At 56.9% G+C, this 24089-nt stretch overlaps 1 protein-coding gene across 7 annotated transcripts in view; it reads right to left on the bottom strand.

The window, feature by feature from the left end:
- APBA2 (amyloid beta precursor protein binding family A member 2) overlaps positions 1-24089 on the bottom strand; it is a 113723-nt gene that overhangs the window by 6632 nt on the left and 83002 nt on the right. For 4 of the 7 annotated variants that reach the window (XM_090263569.1, XM_090263567.1, XM_090263570.1 and 1 more), the window contains 5 exons: positions 15690-15770; positions 14430-14469; positions 3819-3964; positions 2915-2950; positions 522-608 (listed from right to left, as the gene is read on the bottom strand). In XM_090263569.1, coding sequence (XP_090119695.1) covers positions 522-608; positions 2915-2950; positions 3819-3964; positions 14430-14469; positions 15690-15770 — 390 coding nt within the window. The remainder of the gene's footprint in view (positions 1-521; positions 609-2914; positions 2951-3818; positions 3965-14429; positions 14470-15689; positions 15771-24089) is intronic. The other 3 variants (XM_090263571.1, XM_090263573.1, XM_090263574.1) reach the window with 3 other exon arrangements.

Genomic DNA, 24089 nt, shown 5'->3' with positions numbered 1-24089 from the left:
TCCTCCGACAGGAGTCTCCCCTGAACATCTTGCCCATCACCCCTGCAAGGCTGCAAGCAAGGACCCACACCAGCGGGGCTACCCACCAGCGGGGACACCTACCAAGGGGGGACACCCACCAGCAGGGCCACCAACAAGCAGGGACACCCACAAGCGGGGACACCCACCAACAATCTACCTACATGGCCACCAGCCCCTGTTCTGTCCTAACTGACCACTTCGGCCCCTGCAGCCGCTACCGATCCTGTAAAACTCTCAGTGAGACCAGTTTCCTGCAGCAACGCTTCCCCGGCACAAGCTCGCCGGCTGCTGACAGCTGCCCACCCCAGACACATCACCCGTCACCCAGCAGTCCCATGGGGCAGCCAGACCCAGCGCAGACCCCCGCCCCACCCCCAGCCTTGCTCCCCCATGCAGAGCCACTCCTGCAAGCCCCCCACAACTGGACCTGGCCGCGGGCCCCGTGTGGGATGTCGCGAGGTCACTCAGGCGCATTTAAGTCCCCGTCTCCCAATGCTCACCTGTGTGTCTGCATTTAACACCTTGATCCTCTGGGTGGAGATGAAGAGATCCACTTCGGTCAGAGTCTGGGCGTCCCCCTCAGAGTTCTAAGGAAGGACAGTGGACGCAGTTACAGATCGGAAACACCTGCCAGGAGGAGGCCCACCAGCGTGAGAGCAGCCAGAGCACCCCCAAGGGGCCACATGGGCGCTCGGGCGTGGGACAGCCCTCAGGGAGCCGGCATGCGGGTCTCCCGTGCGCTCCGCGTGTGAGCGCGGGAGGCGGGATGCGGGGAGGGGGAAGTGGGGACCGGCCTGCAGGAGGCCGAGCAGCAGGGGCTGTGCCCGGGGCTGCTGTCACGGCGGCCAGAGGGCAGTCTCTGTGCCCCCCGGAATGCGGGGCCGCCAGCACCCCCTTCAGAGTCCACAGAGGCGAGCTCTGGGCCCCTGGGCTCCGTTCCTCGGATTTGGGATTCTGAGCATCCCCAGGAAATGGGGGAGACGTTTGCAAAGAGGTGGGATTCACACGTCAGCATTTTCTTCCAATCGAAACAAGTCACAGTCACGTCAACGCCCCAGCAGGCTGGGTCCCCGCCTTCCGAACACCCTTAGGGGAGCGAGACCCCAACTGGGCTGCGTGCGGCCCTCCTAGGGGCGTAGGACCGGCTGGAAGACGCTGTCACGCGGGGGCCCTGCTCTGTCCCCGCCTGGAGTGCGCTCGCCGCACGGCCATTAGTTACGTGCGCAGGGAAGGTCCCGGAAGCCCAGGGAAACGACTCGGCGTCTCCCCCAAACCCCGGCAGCCCCCCTCTGGTTTGCACATCTGTGGGATGCTGATTACTACTGCACAGCGCTGATGCTGCATGAGCGCCTCTGGTGTGCGATGGGGGGGGACGGTCCTCTGTGGCCCCTCGGGAGCCCACGGTGCTGTATCTTCCGCTGCCAGGCAGCAGAAGCCGTGACTTAATTCCTCACTGGAAGATCTGGGCTCAAAAATGCCCCCGCTGGCAATTCCTCCGGGCGTGCGAGGCACAGGCAGGCCCCCCGCCACGATGACAAATCTGCATTTTCGCTCAGTGTTCCGGGGAAAGGTCTTTTGGGGCACTCGGTTCGCCACAGGGTGGCACTGACTTTAAATGACTATCAGGACAACAGAATCCAACATATTCCAGGGGAAAACAGTCTGTGGGACTGCGGAGGAATTACTTTTCCCGTGGTTTTAAAAATTGGGTTATATTCCGCATCCAGATGCTTGCAAAGGTTCTAGTCTAGGATTGTAGCTAAAAGGGGGGTAGGACAGGCGTCAGAAAGTTGCAGGCGGGCTGTGGTTTTTAGTTTCCCTGACAGTTTTGCAGGAGACGTGAGCTGCGCTCAAACTGGGGAGCACATGCAAGAAGCTGAACCCTGATCCATAACAGGAAACACACAAGGTCACCCTGTCCCACTCCCTGCTGGGAGAAAGGGGGACCATCGAGTGCACGAGCCTACAGAGGGGCCCAGACAAGAGGGTGGGCACGTCTGTGGATGGGGACCCTGCCCCTAGAGTCCCCAGTAAATCTGTGAGTGGGGGACTCTCTGTGGGGGTCCCAGGCTCACAGAACACCCCCATCCTCTTTGCTTGGCCAGCTGTGGGCAGACCAGGAAAGGTCCCGTGGCAATGAACTTGAGCATCCCCCCCCCCTTCATGGGGGGCTGAGGCTGCTCTGAGCTCTGTCTGCCTGCACCCAGACCTGCTCCACAGGGACAGGAGTGCCATCGTGGAGGAAAGGGAGCCCCCACACAGGGTCCTCTGGCCACATGCCCAGAAAATGACGTTCCAGGCGGGGACCGAGGACTGAACCTCCTCTGTGGAAGCAACCAGCCGGTGGTCACGGGAGCCTGCCAACACCGGACGCCTGCTACTCCTGCCTTTACTGAACGGCCAGGCTTCCAAACCAAGGACCGCAGGGTAGTCAGCCTGATGTCTGAACGTCTGTCCGGGTCAGAGGCTTCTCAACAGAGAAACTCTCTCCTGGGAGGACGGAACTTCTCATCAACCCGATTTAGTAAATTAAACTTAATGAGTCTTTAAATGTCGGAACAATTTAATTAACTCCCTGCAGGAGGCCTAGGCAATGCCACATTTAAAAACATCCATGTGACACAGTCACACTGCAGCATGGACCATGTTCCAGCACGTTCCGGCGCACAGAGACGCCAAGGAAGCTTACACACACAAAAGGGCAATGGTTCGATTCCTCTGTCAGTGGATGGTTTAAAAAAAAAATGTGATTTCATTCAGAAGTCTCGCATTCCCCGACAAAGGCGCCGTGTGCCGCAGCATCTGTCTTTCCAGTGGGGACCCCACCCCCCCACCCCATCACTGGCACGGGACGAGCCACAGAAGCACAAGCAAACCCCGCAGGCCTACACACCGCTTTTTTCTTGATTTTAGCAGCTTTCTGCATCCTCTGAACAGCATGTAAGAGAGAAAAACAAAAGCCGGTGGTGGGTGCCAGCAGGAGGAGGGCGGCAGTGGTTTCGGTTTCGTGGCCCAGCCCCCGGGGCTCGGACCTCGCGCCCTCCCGAGAGACAAGGAGACAGCCAGCACGTCAGTGGCAAACGTGCAGAGGGGCCCCCACCCCCTTAAGCGCCGGAGCCCCCGGACCACCCCCGGGTCTGCGAGGGCGGGACTGAGGCCGGCCCCAGGCCAGCCGCCCGGACTGCAGGGGACGCGGGCGGCAGGCGCGCTCGCTGCTGCCCTCTCGTGGGCGCACCGCGTCCCTCTCCCTCCGGTACAAGGGGTCTGTGCACACGGTGAGGACAGGGAGGGGTGGACGTGCTGTGTCACCCGCAGAGGAGCAGCTGCCACCGCCCGCCCCCCACCACGGCCCGCACCCATGAGCTTCGTGGGCTCGGCAAAGCCCGGCCGCGCACCCAGCGTTCAAGCCCAGGCGGCCTGCCCTGCGCTGGGGCTGCGAGGGGGGCCGGTCTCCCCGTAGGCCACGGAGCGAAGCGCAGGTGACGTCTGTCTCCCTTTCTGCGAGTAGCACCCTGAGTGGCACTAAGGACCCAGGCTGTCGGACTGGGGCTGAACTGCACATGACAAGTCTTACGACTGGCACGCTCCCCGGGTGTCACCTTTCCAAAGACCTGCTTCTGGGTGGCCCGGTAGCAGCTCCTTACCAGGGCACATGCCACCTCCGGGGCCCAGTCCAGCCTCCTCGCACCCAGGCGAGCACCTGTCAGCCTGGCCAGACACCCGGGCATCCCCTGCCGAGGGCCGTGGGGTCTGAGGTGGCCACGGTGCCGCCCCCTGTCCCCCTGCGCCAGCCCTACCTTGACTCGGCTGACGGCCTCCTGCGCTTGCATCATGCGGATGTTTTTGGAAGGGTTCCGCTCTGAGAGCAGCTGGGTGGACCCCAGGTAGTTGGCAGCAAAGATGATGCCATCGATGAGGTCTTCCGGCTCACAGGGCCCTGGAACTGAAGGGCTGCCGTTAGCACCTGCCCACAGGATGCAGGGACAAGACGCAGAGTCGGGGGACCAGGAAGGGCTGTCGGCAGCCGGGTGGCGGAGGCCGGTCTAGGCCACGGTGCAGTCGGCGCTCGGCAGGCAACTCCACACACTCTGCCCGGAGGACAACTGCAGCCCCAGGGAGTCGTCCCTCGAGGCACCTGTCACCTCCAAGGTGACAGCCAGGTGCTACAATTCCAGAAGGCTCCCGCTCCCCAACACGGCAGCAGTTCCATGCCTTCCCCAGAACCCTCCAGAACTCAAGGAAACTGCCTGTCACCCTCTGATTCTTCTGGAACCTTCTCTGCTCCTATGCCCTCAGGGCTCCTGCTTCCCCGGACACTCCTGGGTCCTCCCTTCCTCTACGCTCCGTCTGGCTGGTGCACATGGTCCTGGCCCCACCTGCCACCTCTAGGCCTGCGCCGTCTCCAGAACTTCCTGCCACAACATGGAATGTTCCATCTCTGCGCCGTTCAGTACAGGGGCCACTGGCCACGCGTGGCTTTGGGCACCTGAACAGTGGCCAGAGCAGCTAAAGAGCTGAACTTTTAAACTTGATGCAACCTTAGTCACATGTAAACGGCCACCTTGACGGGCGGCTGGAGCGAGGGGTCTGCGAAGCTGTTCTGTAGGGGCCGAGAGGGGAATGCTCCGGGCTCTGCAGACGCTGTGAAACCAGTCACCTGTGCGTTTGCAGCACCAAAGCAGCGGCACCCCCACCCCAGGCTGCTCAGGCGCCACGTGAGCTCCCCCAGCGGCAGACTGTCCCCCGAGAAGTGACAGCTGACACCTGGCTGATAGGAGATTCGGGGCAAGTTTTCCAAACTGCTGTCTACAACTCTGGCTCTCCCGGAAGCACGGGAGGATGTCGCACTTGCCGCCGGGAGGAAGCCTGGACGTTGGCTCCCACGTGAACAAACCTCAGCTCTGGGGACCTTCAGCAGAAGGTTCCAGACCCGCTCCCAGCCCGTCCCTCAGCCTCCAGCTGTCCGCCCGCGGACCAGCCGGGGCTCACACACCAGACACGGAGGCCGGACGCGGAGCAGCGACCACACTCGCCTCCTTCACGCCAGAGCGCGCACCGGCGCCAGAGCAGACTCCGGAGCAGGCACGGTGTTCTGGCGTTTAGGACCCTAATGTCCTGGTCACGGGCCCAGGCAAGTCCTGGCTTCCGCGTGGCCCCTGGCGGCAGGCCTGGGAGCCTGTCCATCACGAGACCGCTGGGTGATAACGGGGAGGAGGCTGTAGGAGCTTCATTGCTTCTTGCATCAATCAGTCCACAGCAGAACCGGCCTCATGACACTTCCTTTTGCTTAAAGTCAGAGCCTCAGGAGGACGTTAAGCGAGGCCTTGCTGGAGTTCGCACGCGCACACACACGCATGCACACACATGCACGCACGCCAGGTCGCACTGCTGTGAGGGACGCCTGATCATGGGTGGATGAGAACCCCCTCCCCCACAGTCTTAGAAGCAAACCCCTGTGGCAGGCACGGGCGGGACCCCGCCCTCGGGGGCTGGGCTCTGCTCTCTATGGGGGGGCGGGTGCAAGAGGGAGCTGCCTGACCCCTGCAGGGCTCCACCACAGCCGGGGTCAAATGAGGCTGCTCCTTCCATCTCAGGCGCCTGGGTCCTCACTCTGGAGGTGACAGACCCGCTCCCAGCTGGGCAGGGCTGGGGGCATGGGGCAGAGGGTGCACAGGGCGGGAGACTGCAGAAGGAAGCCCCCTGTGCACCCATCAGCAGGCGTGGCCCCGTGTGGTTCCCAGGGTCTGTCACTGCCAACAGCCATCTACAGCGGAGCCAGAATCACTTGCTGCCCTGCAGTGGCCGCCGCTGACCAGCAGATGGCACCATGTTGCGCTGCAGGACCGTCCTGGGGATCCCCGCAGCTCTGGGGTAACTGCCTGCCCCCACCCCCCTCAGCCAGCACCAGAGAGGGGCCTCGGCAAGGGTGCCCACGTCCTGTCTGGGTGGTGCGCGCTTGCATGGCCCCCACGGGCCTCCACCCCTGGGGTTGGGGAGAGGCCTTCCCTTCTAAATCGAACCCCACCTGCCGAGGCTGCTGTCTTTGAACTTGGAGTTGGCCAGCACCTTGATGGGCTCTCTGGCCGGTTCTGATGTTCATGCTCCTGCTACAATCCTCGCCCCTGGGTAGATTTAGTCAGGACTGGCCCCGCCTCGCCCTGGAGTGAGCCTCGCCAGGTCTGGGGCCCATCTGGGAACACGAACTCGCGTGTAAAGGGTGCCCATCCCGCACCCACAGATGTCAGCTCCCCGGGAAGACACCAGGGATGGAGTCAGGCCTTTGCTACAACCACCACCCGCCGGCCGCCTCTGCCAGGGGCCTCCCTTCCTTCAGGGCTTGCTCTTTCTCAACTAGGAAACGGTCCCTGCAGGGGGGCCTGTGGCCCCTCCCCGCGCACCCTAGGGGAGCTAACGCGGGGAGTGGCCGCCCGGGGGAGGGGCGCTTCCATCCTCCAGACACAGCCCCGACTCCAGCCCTAAAATGCAGAAGCAAAACTCAAACCGCTTCATCGCCCCATGGAAGCAGCCAGCCAGCCCATTAGAGGATAAATAACGCCTGTTTGGCTCAACTCCTGAGCTGCCCCTAAGCGGAGACCCCCAGAGGGGGACAGAGGGGCAGAGGACCAAAGACGAGGGCTAGAAGAGATCCAGTCTCCCTAGAGGGTGATTTCTCCTTATTTTCTTTCAATGACATCTATACTCGCACGAGTGTGTGCAGAAAGCCCCTGCAGGAAGAACAGGGTGCCGAGGGCCGTCCCGCTGCAGCCCGAGGCTGCTGACCCGTCTGCACAGGGAAATGCCCCTGAAGGTGGGTGAGGACACAGACTTCCAAGGGCTGCTCTGCCCCACAGGGTCTCACTGACCCTGAGACACGGGGGTCCCACGAGGGGGCGGCTGGGAGTGTGAGGGTGCACCCAGAGGGCCTCGAAGTGTGGCCCACCTTGTTCCACCCAGTCCCCCGCCCCACAAAGCAGACTCAGTGCCCCAACTCTACAAACAAGGACAGCCCATGTGGCGTCGATGCCTCTGCCCAGGGTCACCACCACCAGCTCAGATGCTAAGCACCTCGGAGCCCCGGCCTGTGTAAGAACTGCACTCGGAAAATGCAGAGCTCACAGGCAGATGTCAGCCCCACGGACACGAAATCTGCGCATCAGGATGGCCTGTGGCAAACGCCACAAAGGGCACCGAGCTGGGAAAGAAGCAACAGGACTGCCCTTGGAACTGAGGTCTGAAGGGTGAAGAGGAATCAGAAGCCACAGAACTAAGGCAGGAGAGCTTTCCAGGCTAAGGCGGGAGCAGGCACAAAGGCCCTGGGGTCACAGGGAGTGAACATCTTAGATGAGCTACAGAAAGGGGCCAACTGCCTGGGGGTAGGGTGGGCCAGCAGCTGGAACAAGCTGAGGCCACAGACAAAGCACCAGCCAGACAAGAGGACCCTGAGGCCACACCCAGGACTGTCACTGCAGGGTATCAGTCAAGGAAGTGGCCCAACCACTGTGGCTTCAGAAAGTAACTCTGGCTACAGAGAGGCAAACAGCAGAGAGAGGAAGAAAGGAGGGCAGCTGGGAGGCTACTGCAGGGTCCTAGCAAGTGGTGGTGGTGATGGTGGTGGTGGTGATGGTGGTGATGGTGATGATGATGGTAGTGGACGAGATGGTGGTGATGGCGGTGGCGGTGGTGGTAGTGATGGTAGTGATGTGATGGTGATGATGATGATGGTGGTGGTGATGGTGATGGAGTGCAAGGTGAGAACAAGGAGGCCTGGAAAGCAGGACTGGACAAACAGGGCTGCCACTCCCTGGGGAGGGGACCCTGGTAAGAGGACTGAGCTTGGGGGTGGGGATTCTCGGTGAGTCCGGCTGCAGGAGCCTGGGAGTCTTCCAGAAGCAGGTCAGCAGACAGCTGAGCTCGGAAGCCAGAACACACGGTGTGCTGTGCTGAGTGCGGCTGCAGGCATGGAAGAGCCATTGGGAGAGGCGGGGACCCGGTGCGGGAGGGCCCAGGACCTAGCCCGCGGAGCCCCGGCAGACAGAGCAGACGGAGAGGTCAGGGAAGGAGGGGCCTTGGGATGGGAGGCACATCCAGCTGCTGGCAGGAGAATGAAGAGCCCTTGTGTTTACGGGGTGTAGTGACAAGGACACTGGCAGTGACCTTGGACAGCTGTCGGAGGAGACGGGGCAGAAGCCGGCAAGTGAACTGAGGAGTGGGGGAGGGGTGCCGAGACTGAGGCAGACCCTCCGTAATTCTGGTTAAGAAGAGGAGGAGACTGTCCACTGTAGACAGACACGGGAGAGGACGGACGTGCTCAGAAGCCAGTGGAGGGCAAGCGGAAGATGCAGGAGAGAGGATGCCACATGGGGTGAAGTTCCAGCGAGCAGAGGGGACTTGGTGCTCTGGGAGCGGGGCCGTGGATGGCAGCAGACCTGGAGGGAGGCTGGGAGCAGGCAGAGGCGCACTGAGGCCGTGCGCCACAGAAGCCACCAGATCAGCTCGAGAGCTGGCCCTGGGGAGGGGGCTCTAGAAGGGACCGACGGGGCGTGAAGAGAGGCACGTCAGAGCCGGGTGGGACCTACTGCCGCAGCCCCGGAGCGTGGTGTCCAGGCCTGGGAGGGCTCCGCCTGCCCTGAATGCCCCCCAACACCAGCCTGCCTCCCACACTGCCATGTGCTGTGCCTTCAAGAAGCCCCCATTACGGGTGATCCAGTAAGGCTGACAGAAAAGACGCTGTCTGGACAAGCAGACCCACGGGACGGTCACCAGGGAGAGGCCGAGCCCAGGCTGCAGGACAGACTGGTTGACCCCTGAAGGAAAGGATCTGAGAGTTCTAGCATGGCACTTCTGATACCCATGAGCAAGACAGAGTCACCAGCGACCAGAAGGAAAAGCAGCAATGACAGGGGGTCAAGGAAAGTCTAAGCCAAGCTCAGCAGGATGCCTAGATCTGCCCAAGACGGGTCCTACGCACAAGCGTGCACCTGGGAGGAAAAAACAGAAGGAAAACAAAAACTGGCAAGAACAGGAAAAGGCCACATGCAGGAGGCTGCTCACTGCAGAAAAAATAAAAGAACCCCAGAACGACCCCAGACTCCCTCCTGGGGTCCGGCCACTGCCCAGCGCAGGGCCCCACACAGCGCCCATGCAGGGAACTTCCGGACAACCTCCAGGGTCTGGTATTAAGAGGAAACTGCAAGATGGAGATACGGTGTTAAATTCAGTCCCGTTTGCCTAAGAAAGAGGAGATGCGCTCAGAATAAAAACATGTGAAATGTCAAAAACGGAACTTGATAAGTGGGAAGAAAGGATTCGGGAGGGAGGGTGCAGATAAGAAGCCAGACGTCCCTGCATCGACTGTTCTGTGGATCTCACTTTAGAGCCAGGGAGTTTATGGAATTCAACGGCAAAATTAAATTTCATGACAGGGAAAATGGGCACAGAGGTGCATCCAGGCGTGACAGCACCGCAAAGGAAGAACGGTTTCGAGTGGGGTGAACACAGTCATTCGAGAGGGTCCCTCCCTCCTGGGCTGCAGGTTACAGACAAAGGTCAGCGCAATCAGATCTGCACCTGTGTCTACGGTCAGATGTCCTTGGATGTCGCTACTGTCATTCTGAGGTGGTTGTGTGATTTGTGGATTAAAACAAACACGGGGTTATGTTCATGTCTGTAATAAATGAGATTCGGGGCAAATACCAAAACCATATGGCCCCGGCTGCCGTGGCTCAGTGGATTGAGCGCCGGCCTGCAAGCCAAGTGTCGCTGGTTCGATTCCCAGTCAGGGCACATGACTAGGTTACACGTCAGGTCCCCAGTTTGGGGGCGTGAGTGAGAGGCAACCACACAGTGATGTTTCTCTCCCTCTCTTTCTCCTTTCCCCCCTCTCTAAAAATAAAATAAATAAAAAACAAACAAACAAAAAGCCCTATGGTTCCGAAAATGGGTCAGTGTAAATCAACGTATTTCCCTTAAAAACATACAGCTTGTTATATATACTTAGTTTTTCCTCAAAAAACAAGAAAATAACTAAAAAACTATTTTAAAAAATAGGAATTCATTCAGGCAGCAGTTTCAAATTTAATATATAAAAAATCAATAGCTTTCTTTGTAGCTATAAATAGCAATGAGGAAAAAGAATGAAACAAAAATATAAGGTTTACAAAACCAATAAAAAGGATAAAACTCCAAGGAATAAACTAACAACATATGAGCTGAATTTTTATAAAATTGTATTGAGTACAAACAACCTTGAGTAAGTGGAAGGCTAAGTCCCTCTGGGGAAGGAAAAATTCTATAGTCATGTGGACACTTTCTCCTACGTTGATGAATTTATTGCATGATGGGCGTAAAAAATAAAGTAAAATAAAATAAAGCAAAATACCAATAGGAATGTTTGCTGTGTAACTAGGTAAGTTGATTCTAAAGTTTCTAGGAAGGAAATAAATACATGAGAGGACCAGGGACTTTCAGGACAGGAACGGTGGGGACGAGGCAGGAACGGCCATCCAGGGACTGATATGCACCGCGAGGCCCCAGCAGCCTGGTTTGGGCACCTGAGTGGGCGAATCAGTGTGACAGGACCAGAAGCAGACCTGGATGCAGAGGACGATTCAGTGAAGGATAAGGAGAGGAAGAGTCATTGAGCAGGTCTGGCCCAGCTGGCTAGCTGCTTGGAATACAATGCTCAAAATGCAGCTCTTCCTCTAATCCATATGCCCAGATAAAGTCCAGATACAGCAAAGAGTTATTAAATAACTTAAAATCAAGTTATAAGAGTTACAGAATAAAGCTTTATTTCAAAAAATAATCTGCCCTGGCTGGTGTGACTCAGTTGGTTGGAGCGTCATCCTGCAAACCAGAAATTCGATCCCTGGTCAGGGCACAGGCCTGAGTTGTAGGTTTAGTCCCCAGTCGGGGCACATGTGGGGGGCAACAGATCAATGTTTCCCTCTCACATTGATGTTTCTGTCTCTCTCTCTCCCTCCCTTCCCCTCTCTCTAAAATCAATAAGCATGTCCTCAGGCGAGGACTTAAAAAAGTAAATCTTAGAAGTGTGAAGGTCTTACTAACCTCAAAAACTCAAAGAAAAAAAAAATATATATATTTGACTACATAAAAGGTTCAGAAAAGTAAAAAAAATGTACCCCCCCCCCAAAAAAATAATCAAAGGACAACGGTAACTTAGGGGGAAATGTTAGCAATAAAAATCAAAATGCTAATTTCCGTTCTATGTGAAGAGTAGTAGAAATCAGTAAGAAAACCCAAAAGCCAACAGAGGAAAGGACACACGCTCACCCAGAAAGAGGACGCAAACAGCATATGAACACGCAGTGGAGTTCGGTTTCACTTCCGGTGGCAGACATGCGTGTGGGACGAACGAGACGCCAGTTTTCACCCGTCAGCCTGGCGCCATGACCGTGCGGATGGAGGGCACATGGCGTCAGTGAGCCACCGAGACGCGACCGAGGGTGGAGGACTCGGTGCCCCCTGGGAAAGGCAACCTGGCCTGCTCTGTCCAAGTCAGCACACTGCCGGCCTTGACAGCCCACGGATGGCAGGACACCAACTGGACGCAAAGACGTGTCCACGAGGCAGCTCAGGGCCGCACTGACCGCGCGGGGGCTACCCGCCATCACGCGTTCCTGTCACCGGACCCGACGCTGCTACTGAAAGAATTAGGTAGGTTGCTGGCTGTCATCTCCAAGAAATGAAAGACCAAGTGCAAACCCACGAGGCCAGGTCAATATCTATTTTAAACAGAAGGTTTATATGTACATTTATATCTGTCCAGAAAATTTCTGGAAGGATTCATAAGCAGCCTCATGGTGGCTTCCTCTGCAGACAGGGATCAGGGGTCTGGGATGTGCAGAGAGAAAAGGGGATCTCCAGGGTCAGATTCATTTTTTAAAAATAATTTGTTTATTAATTTATTTCTAGAGAGAGGGGAAAGGAGAAAGGGAGGGAGAGAAACATCACTGTGTGGTTGCCTCTCACTCACGCCCCCAACGGGGGACCTGACGTGCAACGGAGTCATGTGCCCTGACTGGGTATCGAACCAGTGACACTTGGCTCGCAGGCCGACGCTCAGTCCACTGAGCCATAGCAACCAGGGCAGGGTCAGATTCATTTTTAATTCTTGTCTTGGTCCAAACATGACTCACAGAAATCTTCACAAACCTCTAACAGGGAAGAAGAGCTCCTATTGGAAAACCTGTGTGAACCTGCTATGCCCAGGGGACAGGTTCACACGCTTTTTGTTTGTGCAAAAGGAAGGTCCCTTTGGTATGTACGTACTACTGAGCTGCAGTAATCAAAACACCATGGTAATGGCAGAAAAACAGATATAGGTCAACGCAACAGAAAGCCCAGAAATAAACCTGCTTCTGTGGTCAATGAATCCATGACCGAGGAGACAAGAACATACAGTGGGACAAAGACAGTCTCTCCGACAAGTGGTGTTGGGCAAACTGGTCATATACACGCAGAAGGAAGGAAGAGAGGGAGGGAGGAAGGGAGGGAGGGAGGAGGGGAGGGAGGGAGGAGGGGAGGGGGGAGGGAGGGAGGGAGGGAGGAAGACTTTCTCACGCCATATACAAAAATAAATCGAAACGGACATAAACTCTTATTTTACATCACACTTAGCAATACCTTTTTGGTGTGTCTCCTTGGACAACGGAAACAAAAGAAAAAATAAGCAGATGGGACTACATCAAACTTAAAATGTTTTTGCACAATAAAGGAAACCATCGCAAAATGAAAAGACAACCTACTGATTTGGGGACGATATTCACGAATAAAACATCTCATAAGGGGTTAATATTCAAATTTTATAACTCATACAACTTAATACCAAACAAGCAAGCCAATTTAAAAATAGACAGAGGACCTGAATAGACACTTCTCCAAACAGGACACACAGATGGGTCAGCAGACATATGAAAAGATGCTCAATGTCACTAATCACCAGAGATGCAGATTAAAACCACAGTAAGATACCACCTCACACCTGTCAGAGCGGCCACCATCAACAAATCAACAAATAAGTGTTGATGAGGACGAGGAGAAAGGGGAGCCCTTGTGCACTGTTGGTGGGATCACACATTAGTGCAGTTACTGTGGAAAACAGTATGGAGGTTCCCCCCCAAACTAAAACCAGAACTACCCGATAACCCAGCAATTCCACTTCTGTTTTAACAAATAACAAAAACACTAACTCGAAAAGGTATATGCACCCCTATGTCCATTGCAGCATATTAGTAACAGCCAAGGTATAGAAGCAACCTAAGTGCCCGTCAGTAGAGGAGCGGATAAAGTCACACACACACACACGCGCGCACACACACACACACATGAATATTGCCCAGCTATAAGAGAATGAAATCTGCCATTTGCAACAACATGGGTGGACCTAGAGGGTGTTATGCTAAATGAAGTAAGTCGGACAGAGAAAGACAAATACTGTCTGATCTCATCTGTGGAAGCTAAAAATAACAAAACAAATGAATAAACAAAATGGAACAAACAGACCCACACAATAGAGAGCAAGCTGGTGGTTTCCAGAGCAGGGGAAGGAACAAAAGAAGACGGACCACAGGAGCACACTATTGTTAAGGTTGAAAAAAACAGGGTATGGAAGGTTTGAAATTTCTGAAGATTAATTTACCTTCATAAAATTAATTAGCAGCTTCCTGAAAGAATCAAGTCCCATTGTCTATAGTAACACAGGAGCAAGAGTAGGAAACCCTTTCTAGCAAAGAGAAAGACCCTACTTAGGCGACTGTACTGTGGAATTGGGGTACCTCCTAAAGGAGCCCCCCAAGTTTACCTGGCACAGCTCAAAGCCCAGGAGGCACGCTCCCCGCACCCAAAACTGATCCAAAGTAGATCCATCAGTTTGGCTTTTTAATCAGTGTTGAAATACAACATTAACCCCCTCAAGAAGAAAGAAGACAGGAGAGGAGGGAGAAGAAGTCACCTAAGATCAGGATGACAGCCTGCGTCTGGACGCATTGGTGGGCACCCTCATCAAGGGGCTGGATCGTAATTAGCTGCTGGGACAGACACGGTTCAACTGACTCGTCCCATCCTCAGTGTCACACGTGAGCCCACCACTGCGCGTGCCATTAGACCGATGGTCTACCTGGTCTGCCATCCCGACTAACTGGACCGCCCCCCCCCCCCCCCCCCGCCACACGCACCTGATAGGGGCTTCGGCAGTGCACGGATAAGCACGCGTGCGGGGACCTGGCCTCGCTATAGCGCTATCTCACCCTGTAGGTGTGCTGTCTACCCCAGCTTTGCAGGAGAACCCCCCTGGCCCCCGCCCCCTTCCCCGGCACAAAGTAACAACATCATTTGCTTTGACATAAAAAGCAACTGCCCCGTGAGAGAGAGAATTCAAAGTCACTTACCAGCCACAAAACTTGGGAAGGACGCCACCTTCTTTGTCTGCTGGGAGAAAAATAATAACGGTTGTAAGCAGGTGGCCCATGATCTAGGCTAAGATGTGAAAAGCTAAACCCACGACTGACTGGCGTTCCCAAGAAGTCAGCCCCACGGAGCAATCGCATCTCATTCAGGCGCCATGATGTGCGGGAGGGGCACGCGTCACCTGTCCCCAAAGGAAAACCTGCTTCCACAGTCTTAAAAATTAATGGTGGGATGTCCTGGCTGGGTGGTTCCGTGTGCTGGAGCATTGTCCTGGGCACTGAAAGGTTGCAGGTTCGATCCCCAGTCGGGATACATATGGGAAGCAACCAATCGATGTTTTCTCTCTCACATCTCTCTCTTCCCCACTTCCTCTCTCTCTAAAAATCAATAAAAACATACTCTTGGGTGAGGATCAAAAAAATTTACTTGTGGGGTACCACAGGCCATCATCTAACACCTGGGGACCCTCAGATCAGCATATCGCTGCGACAGGGGCACTAGAGACCATACAACCCAGAGGTTCTCCAGCTGGTGGGCATGAGGGTTCCCAGGGCACATCTGTAAAACCAGACACAGGAGACTGGGCACCGCCCCCGTGGGTGGCCACTGTCACTTCGTCAGCATTGTACCGTCTCACCCAGACGCCGTTATCCAGAAAAGACATGTAAAAGGCTTTCAGCCTCATCTGAATAACCTCTGTCGTGGCCCTGTTCATTTCTATGGGCTGCTTCTTAAACTTATGTTGGTAAGAACAGGGTTCTCAACCAGGATGACACTTCTCCCCAAGGGGACACCTGGCAATGCCTGCAGATATTTTTAGTTGTCACATCTTGAGGAGGGGAGTTGCTACTGGCCTTGAGTGGGCAGAGGCCAGGGGGGCTGCTAAGCACCCTCCAGGGCACGGGACGGCCCCACAACACAGGATGATGTGACCCCCAATGGCAACGGTACCTCCATCCAAAAATCCGGGTGTCAGATAAGAGGGGGAACGAGCTCCAGTCAAATCTGGGAGCGCTGGTGACCCCCATGTGCCAACGCCGATGCGTGAGCACAGGTGGGGTGAGCCTGCCTCAGCGGGGCCAGCGGGCTGCCCTCATTCCCTCCCACTACGGGGCCGCCCAGCTTTGCTGACCCGGACGCCCTGCCCGAAGGCGCTGGAGGGGACACACACTGGAGAGGGTGAGCTGACCCCGGCAGGGTGGGCGGCCCTGGGCCCGAGCGCTCAGCCTTGGGAAAATTACCTCCGGGACGTTGTTATTGTCGGCGGGCCCATTGAGATCCGAGCGCTGCTGCTTCCTGGGCTGCCCCGCGCCATCGCCGACCTGGGAACGGGAAAGTTCAAGGTGAGGGCGGTGTTCCCAGATGTCAGAAAACGGACCAAGCTACGTGGCACGATTCTATAAACCGCCTGTGTACACAGCATGGGTGCGCATATGTGTGTGTGTGGGTGTGTTCATATCCTGATATAAACCAGCCTTTCATTAAACGTATACTTCTATTCCAAAATATTTGAGTCATATTTTCTAATTTATGTATCATTATTTTTAGTGGTGGTAGAACACTCATAACGTAAAGTGTGCCGTCCTAACTATTTTAAACTGGCGCTTCGGTGGCACTGACCGCATTCGCGCGGCGGCGCCCGCCTGTGACCTCGGAAACGCCGTCCGCATCCGGCAGGGACGCCTGTCCCCTCCCCACGAGCCCCGCCACCGCCAGGAGGCCTCCATCAGCCTGACGACTCCAGGAACCGCACGGAGGTGCAATCAGACGTGGCGACAGGTCCTCACGAGGGCGGACGCGCACCCGGGAAGAGGCCGCGCGAGGGCGGCTGCTCGACTGGAGCCGTGCCCTGCGGCCCACGAGCGACGCGAGGTCACGGGCCCACGCTCCCCAACCGTCCCCCGGCGCCGCGCTTCCCGCGCACCAGCATCTCCTCGCACTCCCTCCAGACCACCCGTCGCTGTGACAACCGCGGCTGAAGATCCAGGGCTGTTTGCAAAGAGGCAGGAGTGGGGGGCTCCGCTACTTCTCCTCCGGAGATCCCATCTGCTGCTCTGATCTTCATCCCCGGGGAGGGATGGGCGGCTCGCTGCCTGGGGCGCAGCCTCGGAAACTCGCGTGGCGAGAGGACCACGCGGACCTGGGGCTCCTGGCGTCTCCGATGAAGATGCTGCTTTAAAGCCTTTGGTCTTTTCCTCAAGCTCCAGCAGCCCGGCCCCTCGCGGCACGGGATGCCGGCCGGGGCCCTTGTGTCCCCACAGCCCGCGGGGAGGGCCGGCCTCGCCGCTCTCGGGGAAGGTGGCCCGTGAAAGACAGGAGGCAAAGCATGCGAACGGGGCAGGGACCCCCGCCACGCCCCCCGCGGAGCCCTAAAAACAAACAAGAACATGTGGCTCAGACTGGCCATAACGGGCCAGGGCCAGGGACAGCTGTTCAGGGCAGAGCCTGTGATATGAAATAAACTGGTGTGAATAAATTGTTCTAATGAAGGATCTTGGTCCCCGTTGGTGAAACGAAAGCCAGGATTTTTTTTTAAGTGTCCATTCTGATCTCGGCCGCTTGATGTCACCGAAAACATGGCAACATAACCTGCATGGCTTTGCGTAAAACAGCGGCCAGTGCGCGCACGCCCCCTCACGCCCACGCCCTCTCGCGCCCCCGCGCATGCCCTCTCGCGCGCACGCCGTCTCGCGAGCACACCCTCACGCCCGCGCGCATGCCCTCTCGCGCACACGCCATCTCGCGAGCACACCCTCACGCCTGCACGCATGCCCTCTCGCGCGCACGCCGTCTCGCGAGCACACCCTCACGCCTGCACGCATGCCCTCTCGCGCGCACGCCGTCTCGCGAGCACACCCTCACGCCCACGCGCATCCCTCATGCGCGCACGCCCTCTCGCGAGCACACCCTCTCGCGCGCACGCGTCTGTGACAAATGCCGAATGTTGCCAAGCTTCCTCCTGAGCGGCGCGCGGGTTAGGGACACATTCTGGAGCTCGAGGCCGGGGCAGAGCCGGAGCGCAGACCACGTCCTGCAGGATTTCCCCGTGGGCTGCCCTGTCTCCCCTCACACGGGACTCCATGGCCAAGAAATCCCCGGGCTGGGGAGGGCTCGGTGAAAAAAGAGCCTTTCTCGGGAAACCATTTCACGTTCTGTTCCCCAACACGCCCATCATCCCCCCTCATTGCATGTTCCAGCGCAGGGGGGTCCGCTGGGACCCTGCGCCTGCACGACGGACGCTCCGCGCGGGGCCACGCCACGGTCGCACTCAGCCCCTGCGCAGCTCCCACTGGCCCTTCACCCCATCCTGACAAGCAGGTGGCTCCGAAAAACGACAATGTTGTTCTTCTTCCGTCCCTCCGCGATTCAGCGATACTCGTCTGCAGGAGAGTGGGAGCTCGGATGAAGAATTTATTCTTCTAATATTTATCCCCATCGGGGTGACCGTATCTCATCTAAGCCATCTGTGGTTTGCAAGAATCGTGACAGGAGTCACTAGGAAACGAGCCGACGCCTGGGAATGGGAGGGCCCCCCCCCCCCCTCCCCGCACCCGTCAGCCCCACACCCAGGGCATCACGGAGCCCGCCTACACCACGGAGCTATTCTTTGTCTATCTGGAGTTCAAGTGTAACAGGCGTCTTGTCCTGACTGGCTGTATCTGGCTGTATCTGGCTGTCATCTCCAGGGAAGGCCCCTGTGGCCAGCTCCCTGGGCCTTGCCGGCCAAAATCACCACCACCGACCCCGCAACCCTGGCCCGTCGGGACGATGCTCTAACCAACCGAGCGACGCGGCCAGGGCCTGTGAAGTCTTTCGTCTTGGCGCGTAACCAGAACCCTGGTGCATTACTGATGGGACCGTAAAATGTGCGGTTGCCGCAGGAAGAACGTAGGATTCCTCGAGAGCCAAACGCCGAATACCCACACAGCGGAGTCCCCGAGAAGCAAAGCGAGCTCCAGAACTGGAGGCGATCGCGTCTGGTTTTGTTCGATTCTCAAATAAGGGAATGGCGGGTGTGGCCGGCACGGCGGCTGCGCCCCAGATTCCGCAACTTGGCTGCACCGCTGCACGCACCCCGGCCCCCGCTGATTTAAGGGTGAGCAGCCCTGAGCGAGCAGTTTGATGACAGTGACCCTCCGACGTGCCCCTGTGCCCCCACTGTGCGCGCCCAGCCTTGAGGCCTGTCCGCACATCCTGAGGAAACTAGCCTGACAGGCGAGAAATGAATAAAACAAAGGGGTAAAAGGCCAAAGAAAACCATCACTAATAGGAGATTCCACTTCCAAGGGCGTCTTCTATATCGAAATTCCACTTATCTGAACTGGGACCATTCCCAGCATGAAATAGCCGAGTCCACACTCCGGGACGAGGACCTCAATCAGTCAATACTATGGGCCCTAAATCATGCACGGAACCGGCTACAGCTCCGAACGCTAATACAGAGAGAGGCCTGCAATCCGTAGTTTGAAAAACAAGCTTAACCAGCTAATACATGAAGAAGATACCGACGATCCCATTAGCATCTATTAAATCCACCTGTTCAACTTTTATGAATATGCCCAGTAGAATATTTCATTTTCCTAAAACTGAGACTAAGGCGAGAGAATAGAATTGGCTATTATTTTACTGGTGTTCTTGACCATATAAATTTATTTTAATACCAAGCATGACCGAAATGACATCAAGAGCCCAATGGTTTTAATAACTTGGGACCCACTCTGCCCACTCCTGAGAAGGAGGGGTCAGGCTCGTCGCTGGACAAGACTTAGGAGGAGAGGGAAGGCCCCCCCTTCCCACTGAGGGCTCACTTGCATCCTGGCTCTGCTCCTGAAAACCCCCCAGAGCTGCACAGACCCATGGCCCGGTGACCAGCTTCTTTTTCTTTAATTGTGGTCTGTATCCATAAAATCAAGTTTACTTTTTAACCACTTTTCAGTGCACAGCGCAGGGGCATTACGCACACGCACAGTGTTACATGACCCTCACCCATCTGTCTGCAAAGCTCTTCGTCTTCCCCAGTGAAAACTCCGGCCCCAGGAACCTACCTCCCACTGCCCTTCCCCCAGCCCCTGCCGACCACAACGCTACTTTCCATCTCTGGGACTTTAATTACTCCAGATTCCTCACATGAGTGGAATCTACAGTATTTGTCTTTGCGGTCGGCTCTATTTCACGTAACACGGTGTCTGCAAGCGACCTCCATGTTGTGGCCCATGTCAGAACTTCCTTCCTTCGAAAGGACGGATACTATTCTGTTTTATCTAAAAGCCTTTCTTTGGTGCTTTATCACTAACTGTGGCAAAAATCCCGCAAGTATAAAACATAAAATAACAAAGCAGGCCATGAGCTCTGAATATGGGCCACACTGCCCATTTTTTAATGGTTTGGAATCACTGGAATTCATTGACTCTTGTTCATTTCTCTTGGTGTTTAAAAAAGGGGGGGTGGAGATTAAATATGAGTAAGATGTTAGGGAGCAATTTTCCTTCACCACCTCCCATGATTTGCAATCTTAACACAGCAAGAGCCGCCGTGAGCTGCCATTGTTCTTGCTCCTGGAGTAAGTTGTGGATTGGTGAGTGGCTGGGTTATCCCTCCTTCCTGGAAGATGAACTTCCATATTTCTGAAAGTGTGCTGGGGTCCCAGTGAATGATCAGGGACTAGATCGTAGCAAGGAAGAGTTGCCATATTCTTTTTTTTTTTTTTTATTTTACTTATGATTTTTAGAGAGAGGGGAATGGAAGGAGAAAGAGAGAAAGAAACATTAATGTATGGTTGCCTTTCGTGCACCCCCAACTGGGGATCTGGCCTGCTACTCAGGCATGTGCCCTGACTGGGAATTGAACCCATGACCCTTTGATTTGCAGGCTGGTGCTCAGTCCACTGAGCCGCACCAGCCAGGGGAAGAGGGGCCATCTTCCATGACTAGAACAGAATGAAGCAGTAGCAGTGGGTAAAAGGACCAGAAACACAGAGAGGCCTGGTTGGGTGGGGGGGGCCCAGGTCTGGCAGAGACTCTTGGGTGGGCGAGTTTGTGTCACTGTGCATAATAACCAAAAGCCAGCAGACACAGACACACGGGGAGGGGTGGTCAGGAACAGATGTCTCCAGTTGGCACACACGGCGGCTTTGAGGGGAGGCAGCCAGCCCTGAGTCCATGTGGGAAGTGTCAGATTAGAGGTACGGCTGCATCGGAAGCCACACTGGCCAAACGGGCCACAGAAGCAGAAGCCGTTAGCAAGGGTTTGGGCCAATGAAGGCTGAGTGAGAAGGATGAATGGACACCCAACACACACACACACACGCACGCACACGCACACGCACGCAGTAAACATCCCACCAAACAACCAGACATCATGCCCCAGGCTGCTCTCCTGAGTGACACCCACACCCAAAGTCTAGCTCAGGCTCACTAACCATAGGGCTTGACCGCACCCAGAGCAGGGCAAGGTGGCCAGCCATGGGGCAGACCCAACAGGGCATCAGCCCCAAGGACAGCAATGAGTCAGCCCCAAGGACAGTGCTACATCAGCACCAAGGACAGCGACATGTCAGCACCAAGGACAGCCTCTCAAATGGACCGGGACCAGACGCAGGCCTGGTTGACACTGGAGGAGCCGGGCCACACGCCTCTATTCTCCCAGGTCCAAGCATCCTTCAGCTCCAAGCGTTTGGGGCCCTGGCATGGTCTCGGGCAGAGAAAGACCAGCTTCTCTTCTGAGAGTCAGCTAGCAGACCCGACCCTGGCAGCTGCTGGGCCCACCCTCGGCCATGGGGACACCCTTCTGCCTCCCCTCCTGCCGCAGCATTCCTGGGCTCTGCTTGGACTCCCTGAGCTGCCCGTGGGTTGCCTGAGGCAGGGTGGCAGTTACGCTGGGTTAGCCTCCTTGTACCCCAGTCCCGTGACGTTTTGAGCAACTGATCAGCATGGGCTGCGTCTTAACGCTTGGGGTGAGCCTGTGTGTCATCGCCATGATGGCGCATCTCGCGAGCACACCACGTGCAATGACACCTCTCTGAGTCCCGTGTTTGGCAACATGGCCGTCCTTCCTGAACAGGCGTTTCTAAAAGTTCTTCCACGGAGCCCAGCACTTGCTAGGGAATGTCATGTGACTCACCGGTTCTGTCAGCTGGATGTGTCTCAGGCCCCCAGGACATGGGAGGGGGCAGCTTCTCCCTGCTGGCACCTCCGTGGTCCCCACCTGTCCTTACAGACGCTTCCTGGCTCCCCCATTCTGCTCCCGCACACCAACCTATGCCCTCACGGTCAACCAGAGGTGCCACAGAGCCATCCAGCAAGGGCTCCCCTAATGGCCTGGCTGCACTTGGCCTTCACGTCACCCCTGCCCCTTGGCTGCCTCCTGGCTGCACCCTCCCCAACCCCGCCGATGGCTCTTCTCTGTCCCTCTCTCATCACCAACTTCAACCCAGGTCCCCACTCTGTACAGAGGACACTCATGCGCCTCCAGGTCAAGTCCTGCCGGGTCAGTTGAAATTCAAAGTTCCCCCCAAGGTCTCAGTGTCTCTGCTTATCACCCCCACTGGAGCCCGCCCCCCAGAAGCTGGCCTGGAACTCGCGGCCTAGGCAGGGGCCTCTCCTGAGTGCTCAGCCCCAACTGGACGGGAGCCTCTGCACGTCTGACTCCCCTAGAAGGAGGTTTGCGATGCAGGCTCATGCCATTTTCATCTTTGCACCCCCAGTGCCCGGCACGTCGCAGGTGCCGATGTGCATGGGACACGGGAGGGAGGGAGAGAACACAGCCGCCTGGTGGGGCGGGGGCGGCTCTGAAGGACGGGGGGTTAGTGCCAAGTAAAGACGCACCTCAGGCAGCATTTGGGGTCAGCGAGAGACTGGTGGTCCCAAGCCTGGCTCATCTGCCCAGAAGGTGGGGTACTCAGTTAATATCCTATTAGACGCTGAGTGTGGCCCTGGCCAGGGAGCTTGGTTGGTTAGTGTCACCCTGATACACCAAGGTTGCAGGTTCGATCCCCAGGCAACGCACATACAAGAATCAACAAATAAATGCACAAATGAGTGGAACAACTAATCGATGTCTCGCTCTCTCTCCGAGAATCAAATAAAAAATTTTTTCAAAGAAGCATCACCTGCTCTCCCCACCCCCCAAAAAAAGTGTGAGAAAGGGCAGCCCTTGGAGATCTGTGGGTGTTGCCCTGTTCCCCCAAATTCAGGGCTGCTGAGAGAAAGGGGCTGCAGAAGGGACCCCTGAGGGAGGCCTGCAGACAGCAGGGGCTTGAGAAAACCTCAGCAGCGCCCCCACCCCATACTGGCCCCGCCCAGGGGGCACATACACCCCACCCATCTCCAGGGGGTCCCCGGCCACTCCTGACAACCTTCTCGTCCTGCCGCAGTGTTGATTTGTCCCCCAGAAGACAGGGACTCTGTCATGCTCACTGGTGGCCCTGCTCAGCATGGCCCCGGACCCAACGGTGGGCAGGGCCTCCCCCTCTGCCTGCCCCACATCCTGAAGGAGCCCCTGGGAGCCCTATCACCCCTGCTCCTCAGAGCCCCAGGACGTGAGCAGGTATCGGGGCAGGGAGCGTGTCTGAGGCTGCAGAACTGGGCGCTGCTGCGGTGGGGGCAGGGGTGGGGACCCGGCTCCCCGGCTCTGGCACCGGTGCCTTGGCCCTGCCACCTGCTCTCTCTCCAAGGCTTTATGTGATCTTCTCAGACAATAAAAACAAGATTTTGAAAGCAACGAGGCAACCTCAGATTCCTGCGGAAGGAACCGCTCCGCGACCGTACCGCCACCTCCTGTCACACGGCGTCAGAGACTTCATAAAACCCGACCTGGTCCACAAGGCTGATGCACCAAATGGGCGAAGAGGAATCAAGTTTGGGAGCTCAGGCAGATCAAGGGAGGGTCTGGCAAGGCCGAGGCTGTACCAGCCTGGATTCTGTTCGCCAGGGCAGTCCCCAGAATTAGTCACGACAGGTGCAGCGGTCATCCACGCGAGGGACACTGGAGGGCCCGGAGCCCTCTGTGCAGGCTGCCGTGTGCAGAGGGAAGGTGAGGCAGAGGAGCCGGGCGGCTGCAGAATGTGGACAAGACTTGGGGGGAAGGAAGAGGCCAGCCGCACACCACAGAGGCCTGGGGTGGGCTACGCCCCTGCGCCCCCATAAACTCCAGTCCTTCGCACCTGACCGCAGGTTTGTCCTCCGGCTCTGTGCTTCCCGGGGGCCAGGTCAGGACAGAGCTCCGTCCTGGGCACAGTGCAAGCCCCGGGCCACCTGGTGCACCTGCTGCCCTGTGGCACCTGACAGAGGGCACCTGGGCGCCAGCAACCCCTGGACACCCCTCTCTCCGCCTCTCGGGACCGCCACATGGGAGACGTGGCATGGGGGAAGGCACCAGCCGAGCCAGCGTGCCCCTTTCCCTGGGCAGGCCGAGGGTCCCTGCGCCCTGAGCGGCCTCCCTTCCTGCTTGGGGCCGGCATCCCCACCAAAATCTCGGAAGGCCCTTCATGAAGCTTCGATCTGAGGCCCATTCACAGAAACGGCGCCGCTACCCAAGCGAGGATGAGCACCGTGCGCGGGACGTAGCCTCGGGCCTGAGGCTTGAACTGCCGGATCAACCTGGCTATGATGTGTTGACTTTTCTTTGGTTCTCTATTGTCAGAG

Source organism: Furipterus horrens, unplaced genomic scaffold (genome assembly GCF_987537825.1).
Source record: "Furipterus horrens unplaced genomic scaffold, mFurHor1.1.pri manual_scaffold_16, whole genome shotgun sequence".
Taxonomy (NCBI): Eukaryota; Metazoa; Chordata; class Mammalia; order Chiroptera; family Furipteridae; genus Furipterus; species Furipterus horrens.
Note: the sequence above shows the minus strand (reverse complement) of the source record. Positions and strands in the feature narration are given on the sequence as shown.